The 13,178-nt window shown below is 40.8% G+C and overlaps 1 protein-coding gene across 1 annotated transcript in view; it reads right to left on the bottom strand.

Annotated features, from left to right (window-relative positions):
• The window catches only part of LOC149250193 (ARM repeat superfamily protein), a 289,306-nt gene that overhangs the window by 197,707 nt on the left and 78,421 nt on the right, over nt 1-13,178 (bottom strand). Inside the window, exons 6-8 of the mRNA XM_089458935.1 lie at nt 10,626-10,816; nt 10,436-10,496; nt 10,092-10,166 (exon numbers count right to left, since the gene is read on the bottom strand). Of these exons, the coding sequence (XP_089315061.1) occupies nt 10,092-10,166; nt 10,436-10,496; nt 10,626-10,816 (327 nt within the window). The remainder of the gene's footprint in view (nt 1-10,091; nt 10,167-10,435; nt 10,497-10,625; nt 10,817-13,178) is intronic.

Below are 13,178 nucleotides of genomic sequence, written 5' to 3' on the forward strand. Positions count from 1 at the left end.
GCGGCTTTCAAAGGAGATCCAGATGGACCTACAACGCAGTTCCAAAGAGGAGATCTTCTAGGCCATGCAGGTCAACCTTTGCTTCTGCAGTTGCAGCTTCAGGTTCAACAGCTTCCGGCTTCACATGTGTGAGAGAGAGACCCATTTCTGCGCAGTAGAGAAGAGACTCATTTCTGTGCAGTGGAGAGAGAGAGATGTGATGAGAAGAGTGAGTGAAAATGAGGAAAAGTCCTCTTATATTTATACACAACATTGGTGTTTGCATAGATGCGACTGTTGGGCTTCTAAGCCTACATGAGTTGTAGGTCGGCTTGATAATAATTCCATAATCAAAATAAATTCATATCTCCATGAATACTTATCGGAATCGGATGATCTTTATATCAATCCTACACCTCTCGACGAGAGGAATCTAATAAAAATATTATCAGCCATGAATAAGATGACCCACATGAAGTTTTGCCCTGGTTGCCAATTTTAACACTCCCTCTCAACTAGGGACAACTTCATCTGCAATCTGTCTATCGGTCGTTACTATTCATCCATCAAATGCACTGCCCTGTACAGCCTAACCCTTGCCCTGCTCTGCTCTATTCTGCCTATTCTGCTTTGTCTTGTTCTGTCCTGTACTGATCAGTATTGTTCTGCTCTGTTCTTGCATTGTTCTGTTCTGCTCTACTTTTTGTCCGAATTATGAAGAAGAAGAAATGATCAAGGATGTATCATACTGACTCAAAGTCAGTCTCAGAGTATGTACCACTGGTCCCAGACCAGTCTCAACCAACCCGAAGTCAGCGTCATAGTGAGTACAACTCCACTGGTCCTAGACCAGTATCATCCTCCATTGACTCAAAGTCAGTCTCAGAGTGTGTACCACTGGTCCCAAACCAGTCTCAACCGACCCGAAGTCAGCTTCATAGTAAGTACCACTCCTACCACTGGTCCCAGACCAGTATCGCAGTCTCAGAGAGTGTACCACTGGTCCCAGACCAGTCTCAACCGACCCGAAGTCAGCGTCATAGTATGTACCACTCTCACTGGTCCCAGACCAATACTGCACTGACACGAAGTCAGTCTCGGAGTATGTACCACTGGTCCCAGACCAGTCTCAACCGACCCGAAGTCAGCGTCATAGTATGGTACAACTCCTACCACTGGTCCTAGACCAGTATCGCAGTCTCAGAGAGTGTACCACTGGTCCCAGACCAGTATCAACCGACCCAAAGTCAGTGTCATAGTATGTACCACTCTCATTGGTCCCAGACCAGTACTGCACTGACACGAAGTCAATCTCGGAGTATGTACCCCTGGTCCCAGACCAGTCCCAACTGACCCGAAGTCAGCGTCATAGTATGGTACAACTCCTACCACTGGTCCCAGACCAGTACCATTGATCTCAAATCAATGGAGGTCATCCTAGCATAGGGAGTACGATAGATACACAATGCGTTCATCGGTACTCCTATGGTCCCTAACTTCATTTCCCCGCTCATTGATCAGATGAGAGGTACTTCCCATGAGTCCCAGACTGCATGGGTAGGATGCCTCGACAAGAGAACTAATCAATCCAGTCCTCACAGGAGAACACATCAATCCTGCTACAATCGCCATGGAGAACACATCAATCCAGGCCGCCATGGAGAACACATCAATCCAGGCCTCACAAAAGAACACATCAATCCTGCTACACAGGAGAGTGAATCATCATGTTCCACAAGAGAGCGAATCATCTTGTCCCACAAGAGAGCGAGTCATCTTGTTCCAGTGCGCACCACCACGGGAGGATGAGTCACCCTGTGGTCGTATGTTGCTCTAGTAAGAACTGCAAGCCCTCAAAGCTCCCAGAGCTCAATGTATGCAACATGCAGGATCCTTGTACAAGGGTTTCTTGACGACTCCAAGTCGTTTGGGAAAATCACAGATTAGATCTTTCCTCGGGGCTTTGACAAGGTGTATCGACCTGTACATCATCTTAATGCGATGGAGCCTCCTTGCTCATCGACTTACCATATCCCAGATGATGTCTATCTGCTGGAGCAATCGACGAATACAGGATTCCTCAATAATCGAATCCCACCTCTGGTTGTTACAAAGAATCATAATGGTATGTGTTCAAACAGCTCACTGAAGAGCTTCCCCAACCAGGCAACTTCATACGAGATCATACTCGTAGATATGTATATGGTCTCGGCGGTGCTTATGGCAACCGACTTCTGCTTCCTGCTCATCCATTATATCGAAGCAGAATCCAAAGAGAAACAGCACTAAAAAGTGCTCCAGTGATCCTCCACACTACCTGCCTAATCAGCATTCGAATAATCATGCAGTTTCATATTTCCGGTAGTGTATCTCAATCCATTAGTAATTGTGCCATGAAGATATCTTAGAAGATTCTTGGCATCAATGTAGTGAGGCTCAACCAAATATGAGCTCACAGTGCTAACTGCAAAACATATGTTCAAACGGAGGTTCACCAAGAACATCAACGCGAATGAGTTTTTGAAACTCAGAGGCATTTCCCAAATCTGGTCTGACATCACTACCATATAACTTCTAAAAGTTAAGATCCTCGAGGTAGTCACAGGCTTGCAGTCCATCATACCAAATCTTTCCAATATCTTTACCACATATTTTCCTTGAGATAGGAAAATTTCCCTTGGCTTCTGCCATACTTCAAGTCCTTGGTCCTTCATTTCAAATTCAGAAGCCAACTCCCTCTTACATTTGTGAATGAGAGGGTCTGCACCTGTTAGAAAGAGGTCATCCACATACAACACCAGTATGAGAGGCTTGTCATCTTCAACCTTAAAGTAAAGGTTAGGATCGGCTTCACTCCTAGTGAATCCCAGCTTCATCAAGTAGCTGTCGATCCTCTCATACCATGCTCGGGGTGCTTGCTTCAGCCCATAGAGAGCCTTCTTCAACCTGCATACATGAGATTTTCGATCATAAATTTCAAATCCTTCGGGTTGCTCCACGTAGACCTCTTCTTTGATCGAGCCGTGTAAGAACGCAGTCTTGACATCCATCTGATGTAGGTTCCATCCTTGTGAAGCGACAAGGGCTATGATCGAGCGGATGGTCATATATCTGGCAACAGGTGCAAATATCACATCATAGTCTATACCTTCCTTCTGGGAGAAACCACGAGCAAAAAAACGAGCCTTATACTTTTCTGTACTTCCATCTGTTGCATGCTTTATCTTGTAAAGCCATTTGGAAGTAAACACTGTCTTGTCCTAGTGTCTGGGAACTACTTCCCTGACATCATTCTTCATGATAGACTCATATTCTTCGGTCATAGCATCCTTCAATACTTGATGCTTAACGGCGTCTGAGAATGATGAAGGCTTATTTTGTATGATCGTGCTCATGATGGTCAGGTATCCCTGACACCTATTAGGTTTCTTACTTTCACGAAAGGTTCCTCGGGGTGCAGCATGTCCTTCAACATCATCAAGTAGCCCCCAAGCCATGAAGGCCTCTTCTTAGAAGAGGAAGGCTCATGGGGAGGAGGATCAATTGGATCCATGGGTTCTTCTACATCAGGCATTGATTCATCATCCTTTTCTTTCGGTTCCCTGGTGTTGGCTTCTTGAGAGCTCCTCAAAGTCGGAAGATTGTTCACCTTGCTGAGTGCCATATCTTCGTCAAAGGTGACATCATGACTAATTACGACTTCCCTTTGACCAGCTACATAGATTCTATAGCCTTTAGTATTTTCACCATAGCCCACGAAAATTCCCTTCTTTCCAGATGCACCCAATTTATTTATTTTCTCTTTCGGCAAATGAAAATATACAGGGCTTCCACAAATTCTAAAATGAGAAACATCAGGTTTCTTACCAGTGAACTTTTCTTCAGTAGTCTTGGAACCCAATGCTATACAGCAGTGTTTGTACTTTCAGCCCATAGAAACTTCGAAAGTCTTTGATCATGTACCATGGCCCGGACAACTTCCACACTCGTGCGGTTCTTCCTTCCCGCCACACCATTCTACTCAGGAGTACGTGGTGTAGTAGTCTCCCTCTTAATGCCAGCCTCAGATATGCCTGAGTGAACCAACTGTAATATATCGGAGGTCTTGTTTTGGCTTGAGGGTAATGGTCCCCTTTTGAGCTTTCCTTCGACACATCCCGGACATACACCTTCTTTCTCTACTTGGAATTCGGGCATCCCTGTTACCATCTGTCTTACATCGGGTAGAGCTTTGTAATGAAGGTGGGCAAACCTCCGATGCCAAAGTTCGGACTGAAGAGTTGTGTCACAAGACATGACACCTAGCGGACTTCCATCGACCTGATATAATGAATCAACACTAAACCCAAGAGTAAAGGCATCTTTAACATTATTTTTCCATATACATACCTTGCCATTGTTGAAGGTTACCTTGTAGCCTTTGTCTTCCATTGCCGAGATGGACACTAGGTTCTTTTTGAGGTCAGGTGCATTTAATACATCCTGGACTTTCTAGCCTTCTTGAATGGTTGTCCTCTTCCTCGATCCCCAGCTCTCCTCTTACCTTTGCTGTTGAATTTGTCATTCCTTTGATTTGCCATCAGAGGGATTTTGATCATCGTCCTGGTGTGAGTCCTTTCTATCAAGGCACTCCCTTGCATAGTGACCTGCTTTATCGCAGATGTAACATCGTCCTTTTCTTCCAGCCTTTCCTTTTGATTTAGTCCCGGAATTATTTCTTTTCTTAGCATGAGAAGAAAAGGCAGCAGGAGGACCTTTAGGCATGGGCATTTCTTGCTCTTCTTCCCTTGTTTCTTCTTGAATGCATCTAGCCATTAATTCCTCGAAACCAGGAATTACATTATAGTTCAAAAGAGTAGTCCTAAACACGTACCATTCGGATGGTAATCCTTCAAGAGTCGTGAGTGCCATTTCCCAGTCTATCGTAGATTTCCTTGGAGGTGTCCAGTTCAGAGTGTAGGCCACCAAGTGCTTGTCGATAGAGTCCCGGATGATCTTCTATTTTGACTTATTTGGCTTTCCATTTGTTCCATGCAGCAGTGGATGGATTTGATGGAGGTTCAACAATATTGCCTCTTACATGGTCCAACACTCCTAGAGCTTCTAGGGTTAGATTGATAGACATCTTCCATGCGTGATAGTCATCTTTCTCACGGAGCTTGTCTTCGGCAGGAAAGAGTGTTGAGGACCCCATAGTTCTTTTAGGATAGCCTTGCCAATCTTCTCTTCAATGATTGCTCTTGCTCTTGCTCGAGCTTTGTCTTCACCTCAGCTCTGATACCATGTTAAGTTATGGTATCTTCTATGCTTATAACAGTTTACTTCTTTCTCTTATTATATTCCACAGATTAGCAATCACATGTACATAAAGTAAAGTGCAGATAGAACATTAAACGATCAACAGAAAACAAACCAAGACAAGAGACACAAGATGTGGCGGCTACCCAGGGACAAACCCCACAATGTGTGGGGAAACCCTTTGATCAAATCTTCTTTTATCTTCAATAATTCAGCAGAGAGAAATAGTACAATAAATCTGATTCATATTAGCAGTAGCAAACCCTAGATCAGAAGCATCAGCATTAGCGGCTTCATTATCAAACTAGGGCAGACGATATCTCACAAACCGACCGTCGAATTGACTTCATTCCACCACCAAAAGTTGCAGCTTTCAGAGGAGGTTTAGATGAACCTACAGCGCAGTTCATATGAGGAGATCTTCTAGGCCACGCAAATCAATCTTTACTTCTGCAATTGCAGCTTCAGTTTCAGCAGTTTCCGGCTTCAAACTAGGGCAGTCGATATCTTGCAAACCGTTCGTCGGATTGACTTCATTCCACCACCAAAAGTTGCGGCTTTCAGAGGAGGTTCAGATGAACCTACAGCACAGTTCAGATGACGAGATCTTCTAGGCCACGCAGGTCAATCTTTACTTCTGCAGTTGCAGCTTCAGTTTCAGCAGTTTCCGGCTTCAAACTAGGGCAGTCGATATCTTGCAAACCGTTCGTCGGATTGACTTCATTCCACCACCAAAAGTTGCGGCCTTCAGAGGAGATCCAGATGGACCTACAGCGCAGTTCCAAAGAGGAGACCTTCTAGGCCACGCAGGTCAATCTTTGCTTCTGCAGTTGTAGCTTTAGGTTCAATAGCTTCCGGCTTCACATGTGTGAGAGAGAGACCCATTTCTGCACAGTAGAGAAGAGACTCATTTCTTTGCAGTGGAGAGAGAGAGATGTGATGAGAAAAGTGAGTGCAAATGAGGAAAAGTCCTCTTATATTTATACACAACGTTGGTGTTTGAATAGATGCAACTGTTGGGCTTCTAAGCCTACATGAGTTGTAGGTCGGCTTGATAATAATTCCATAATCAAAATAAATTCATATCTCCAAAAATAATTATCGGAATCAAATGATCTTTATATCAATCCTACACCTCTCGACGAGAGGAATCTAATAAAAATATTATCAGCCATGAATAAGATGACCCACATGAAGTTTTGCCCTGGTTGCCAATTTTAACACCCCTAGTTTTGTCAACACCTTTAACACTATGGATGAAAGAATAAGAGCTCCAACACCTCTCTGCAGAAGAAGTGTTTACCACCTGTGATGACACCTGCAATGCCAAAGTTTGTAGAAGTGGAGTAGCACCTCCATGCATGTTCCATCACTCAAGAGAAGATAAATTCTCTCGATCTCTAATTGAATGCATGCTCCCAAATGGACCAGTGCTAAGTGTATAGTTGCTCAAATGTTTTTGTAGCATGGCAGAGTCCTCCTCATTAGGGACTAATTTATCCAATGCTTTCATATAACAAGATAGAACCTCAGTATCTTGGTGCGGTTTTCTCCTATCTTCCCCCCCCCCAAGTGTTGGTGTTGAAATCCATGATGGTTGATACTATGTAGGTGTCAGAACCTATGCTAAGGCATGCAATGGAATATTTAGCATATCCCATCGTTTTTCCACCTCTGCACGAATATAATTGTACAAGGTGATATCTTTAGGCTCAACAATGTCTTTAATCTACCCCAACATGCTAACCATTTGCTCATACATCTCCCCAACTATTGGCCGATCTAAATCTACAAACTTGATCATGTAATAAATTGGTTTGGTGAATTGCAAAACATATTTAATTTGTGACCAAAAGTAACTGTCAAGAATAGTGTCCTTGGCTACATTAGCACCATCTTTATTAGTGTTAATGTCATCCCATGATTCAGAGGTCACCATATTACTTAAAGTGCCTCACCTTCATTAGCCGCCTAAAGGTGAGATAATAACTTGCAAATTTTGTTTTTGCAAGTTTAAACAACTACAACTTGGAGTAAGTGCCATAAAAGTAGTTTACCCTTGTATGTCCTGTGATAAATTTAATGAGTTGTTTCCCTCTCTTGTAAATCTCATTAATCCATCCACATTCTTTATGCTTCACAATATCATGCATCAAAAGGTTCAATGTGTGCACCAAGCACCCAGACCAAAAGATGTGTGGATGAGTACACTTAATAATTTTTCCTGTTGCCTTACAATTTGTTGCATTATCAATGATCACTTGAACCACATTATTAGGACCAGCATCTTTGATTGATTGCAATAGGAGATCTACAATGTTTTGGGAAGTTGCATCGATGGAGGAGTCATGACATGTAAGAAACACTACACCACTAGCAGAAACACCAAGAGCATTTATTAAATGTTGGTTTCTAACATTTGTCCACCCATTTGATACAATGGATACCCCACAATCAACCCTTCCTAACCTTTGCTTTTTCTCTTTCTAATAACATTGTTCTAGCTTTCTCATAATTGGGGCTCTTGTATCCTTTTGGGGCTTCATTGATGGTTTTAACCATATCATGCCAATAGGGAGAGCAAAGCACATTGAATGGTACACCGCAAGCACAAAGAAATCGAACTATCTTTCCATACACATCATCCCTCCCAGCAACATTCAAGAAATCCCCTATTGTTCTTCTACTTCCAAAGGTTGCGAAAGTACCATGAGGAGATGAGCTACCAAATCAAGAGGTTGCACCTGATTCAAAATGAGTTTTTTGTTTCTTGTTTTTATGTTGTGCAACCTCCTCTATTTGGATGTATTTTCTTCTTTGTTCAGCCGAAACCTTAGGGAAAATTGTTATCGCCACAACACCCTTTTTGTCATCACTTTCCAACACCCCACAAAGATGCCTCCTCACACGGGTATATGAACCACTATATGGTTTTCCTCCATGACAATCATGAGGGCACAAAAACTTGTAGCTTCCACCACCTTTTCCCCCTTCAAGTTTGGTCACATAATTCCACAAGGGTGTCAATGCAGCGTTCCCCTCTAGCATTTCAGTGTCTTCTTCATCCCCTTCCTCTTCAAACATTTCCTCCTCATCATACAATGGGTCACTCATATGGGGACCACTATCCTCTTGTTCTTTTTCCCTTCTATAACTACTCCCCCTTGCCATCATCAAAACCAAAAGTGAAATGATACATAGAAGCCAAAAGAACACCATTTTGGAATATGAATATAGATGGACGACCTGCAATGAAATAAGCAAGAAAAAAAATGGGAAAGAGTAGGAGAGGGAGGAGAAAAAATACAAACAACAATGACAGAAAACTAAGGGAGTTTGGGGTTTGCACTTACCTCTTTAGCTCCTGTAGATGGAAGCCCTTCTTTACTCCTCCAAGCTCCTCCTCCTTCACTCCTCCAAGCTCTCCTCAAGCCTCTCTTCTCCAAGCTCTCTTCTCCTCTCTTTTCCAAGCTCTCCAAAAATACAAGAGTATTAAAATGAGAGGGGTAATTAGCTTTATGCCCATTTATTATTTCCCTAACTCACCCTAAACCCACCCCCAACTCAAGTTAGAGAAAAAAAACTGAAAAAATGATTTATGGGTCGGTCGCCGCAAAACCGCCCATCATGCATCGAAACCACTCGGGATCCGTACATATCCATGCCTGATCCACCGCGGATCCGTTGTTAAAAAACCTGGAACTACAAATTGGATCTATACGGTTTTGAATTTCCAAGAATCGTCTTTGTCGGCCCGATCTGCGGTTCCGAATTTTCGAATTGTGGATCCCCCACGGATCCGTATGGGACGCGGTTCTTGATTTGGAACCTTAGGGGGGCGTTTCGTGCAACATTGGCCTCAATCAATCTCCACATTGGGTTAGCAATAATAGCCTATGCAACCCGCTTTACATTGGGTACCATCCTTAAAATGCGGGGAATTACTCAAGGGTTTCTTGGGGATGTATTTCCAAGGAAAAATAAGTAGACATAATTTACTCTAACAACTTTTTTTCTTACCAAATGGGTAGAAAACCCAAGAATAAGGTCATGTTATTCCGGTTATTTCACCGTGAATTCATTATATCATGCCCGAAGGCTCCATAATCTTGCACAAGGCTTAAAGTCTACAAAGGTTTTACATCATCTTTGTTGTGAGACTTTAAACTTGGTGGTGACTACATTAGCACCTCAATTTTACCAATTGGGAAAAGCATCATTGACAAAGAAAAGGGAAAACATTTCTTTTTTGTTCAACAATAATGGGATGTCATCCAAATAAATGATGGGTCGGTTATAACCCCGATGTGCACCTTGCACGTGTTCCTGCATGAGCTTCAAGACCTCACTGCCACCCACATATTTCTCGTCAAGACAAACCTAAATAAGGTTTGAACCCACATGGGCAAGGCAAAAGTTTTCTTGCTCTCCCCACCACACCACATGCTCATGTGCTGAACGAGTTTCTTTATATCACCCTTCCATTACAAAGATTTTATAGATTGCAAGTCAACGGCAAATGAAATTAACCAGCATTCACAAAAAGTCACAATCTACAGGAAGTACATTAACAAAACACATCATCTCAGATAGTTATAAGTTTTTCATTCCTCAAACCTAACAGTTTTTAAGTTGCTATACGAGTTCTCTTTATAAGCTTCTAAAATATGACATTTAGATTGATAAATACCTCCTTGAAACATTTTTCTTTCCATTTAGTAAGCAATCACAGAGACCACAATTTGTAAAACAGAAACATATTGCCAACTGAAAAACCTTCAAAAATATTCTAAGAATATGGACTTTAAACTTACAGGACCAGTTTCGAGTACACATGAAATCACATCAAATGCCAATGATATGAGCCGTTCTCGCAAGGCATGAAATTTCTGCAGAAAAGAATGAACAAAATTTTAAATCTGAGATGAAAATAAATCATCTGATAAGAAAAGGTAAATCTCAAGCATAATTTCATCTGATGAACATGTATTCCAAATTCCAGTGCATGTATAATATTCAATTTACATAACCAACAGCCAAGAAACAACAAACCTTATATCTAATCCGTGATAAGATTCTATTAATCCAAAAGCGATTTAGTATCGACAGCAAAAACCTATTAAACGGTTTCTTATTGCCAGTACTACATGGAACTTACATCGTTTAAAGGGCTCTTCTTGATAGCTTTAATGGTTGATGTTATCATACTTGGCATAAATCTGTAAAGAGGAAACACACAAACAATCTTTACATGCTACCTATTGTACATAGAAGAAGTTTCATTCTGGCCTCAAATTATAGTGCATTAAAATTTCAACACAACTGGGTGAAAGTTATGATAGGTTTACTTGTCTGTGTATTTCCTGTGTCGAGTCACCAGTGTACTGAATATTTGCAAACACCTCTTCCCTACTTTGAGCCTGAATTGTTCAGCTTCGTCCATTGGACTCTCCAAAGTAATAGAGTCCAAAAGGGCAATAAAGTCTTGATTCCAAGACGCCAAGGAAGGAATCAAAGCAGATGGCATGTGTGACCTTACCTGCAGATTTAAATGAACCAAATTAGCTTCAGAAGAGCCTGTTTAGTGTTTAGTTAAGAGTTTTGCTAAAAAGAGAGAAAAATAAATAGTTCATATTTAAAAAAAAGAAATCAATGCCTTGATAAGAGCCTTAATTTAAACAAAATAAACAGTAATTGGGACAAGAATCATTAAGCTTAATTCATATGATTATTCTGACCAGCAGCTAAAAGATGATATCAGATTATCTTCATAGCGGAAATTGGAGGATAACCCCAAAACTCCTTGATAATAAAACATATGGAGGGCATGCAATCAAAATATTGTAGAAGATGGAGAGCACGCACTACTAAAATGTCCTGCTTATGAAAATATGCAATCCATTTTGAACTTGCCAGATGCAACTCAATTCAGCATGCTTTACAACTCAAAATCTATACATCCGAGGAAAGGATATAATTAAAATTCCAGAGTACAGCTCTATGATAGTGAAAATAGACATCCTGAAACAATTAGTGGTGATGTTAAAAAATTACATTCTCCTTTATCTTTCACTTTCATCCTTTACTTTAAGAATTTAATATTACCATTAACTACTAGGTCATGAGTCATGTATCTCATGAGATGAACCATGGGAAATGAAAACAACAGATTTCTCCTTGTTTGTTTGATGGAAAATAATCACAATAACCTTGGAGCTCAATCCCCTAACACACTTTTAAAAAAAGAGATTTAAATGATCAAAAATTTTGTTATAAGGTGAAAATGACAGAACCAGTGCAATAATTTCTAAATTATCGCGATAATTACCTAAATTATTGTGATAAATTGAAATTATCGCAATAATTTCCAAAAGGGCAAGTTATAGCTATATACAGTGGTGATATTATTGCCAAGGTTGGTATTGGTGATATTTTCGCGATAATTTTGATAATATTGCAATAAGTGCAACACTGATAATTATATAATATATGACATGATTTGTTAAAAGTTAATAACGAAAAATTAGATCGTGTAATTATATATGTTTATAGATATATAAGAACTTTGCATTTGGTGTCATACAATACTAATATTAACAGTTTCTCAAAATTTAGACACAGGTATATAAAATAAGATATGATTTGATAAAAGTTAATACACTTCTGTGAGATGCACCCTAGTATCAATTGACCAAAAATATTTGACAATAGTCTGTAAGAACCCCCACAAACAGTTCATTTAAATATAGATCTGATACAACTATAACAAGACCTTACCAAACAAAAAGAAAAACAAATGAAAGAGATTACACCATAAGTAGCTTCTGTAGGGTTACAAAGGCCCCCATTTGATTCAAACAAAATTCGTTATATAAGTATCTTTCTAAACAATTTACATTGGCACTAGACCTCCTTACAATGATCCATCAAATTTTGGAGAAACATAGACGCAAAGGGGCATGGGAATCATCTTGGGAACGTGTACAAAGATTCCAAAAATCATGTGAAATATGAGAAGGGACATCATGGTTGTTGTTACTCACCAAAAGTGGGTAACCCATAGGAGTTTACCCATAGGAGTAAACTTTTCTTCCGATTTGTTAGCAAGCCAGCCAGCAGCCCTATGATGGCTTCAGATAGCTTTACATCAAACTTCAAAACGCTCCACCTATGCTCCGGTCAATGCTCTCTCCCATCTAGCATGCTTTTTGAAGGAAGGTGAGTAATCTATCAGAAGGTACACTAACCATTTTTGTAATTATGTGCTTTCATTTATTGCTTTGGAGCATACTAATATAAATCACACAATCAGCTTGATGATTGACCACTCTTGATTGTACCCTTGTTCCCATGCTTCACCTGGGAGCTTTTCCTTTGCTCCTAATCCAATGTGACCTCCCTTGATTAAAGCAGTGTTTTAAAATTCGGCCGGACTGAATCAGATTCGGCCGAGCCGACCGAGCCGGACCCCTGGCTGGTTTGTTAAGGTGTTGCAGTTGGTGGATGGGGAAAGATTGGCTATGGGCTTCATTTATGAGGCTATGGATCAAGCAAAGGAGCAAATAAAGGCAGCATACAAGGATAAAGTGGCTAAGTATGGGCCCATTTTGGAAATCATTGATCAAAGATGGAACAATCAACTCCATCGCCCTATACATGGCACATGCAGCTGGGTTTTTTCTGAACCCAAGGTATCATTATAAAGATCTGGACTCTGGAGGCAGAAGCTTCACTGGGGAGGTTAGTAGTAGCCAGTAGTACTGGTGCCTAGTGATGTTTTACAGTTTACTTTTGTTGTAGAGGCCATTTAGAGCCTCCTTGGTTATGTGTTTTTGTTTTGATCTCTATATCATGTATGTATTGGACAGTGCATTGGGTGCCATTTTGATATAATGGATATA

The sequence above is a fragment of the Pinus tabuliformis genome, chromosome 7 (assembly GCF_031772625.1).
Source record: "Pinus tabuliformis cultivar Carrire ecotype Pingquan chromosome 7, CPIR1, whole genome shotgun sequence".
Lineage (NCBI taxonomy): Eukaryota > Viridiplantae > Streptophyta > Pinopsida > Pinales > Pinaceae > Pinus > Pinus tabuliformis.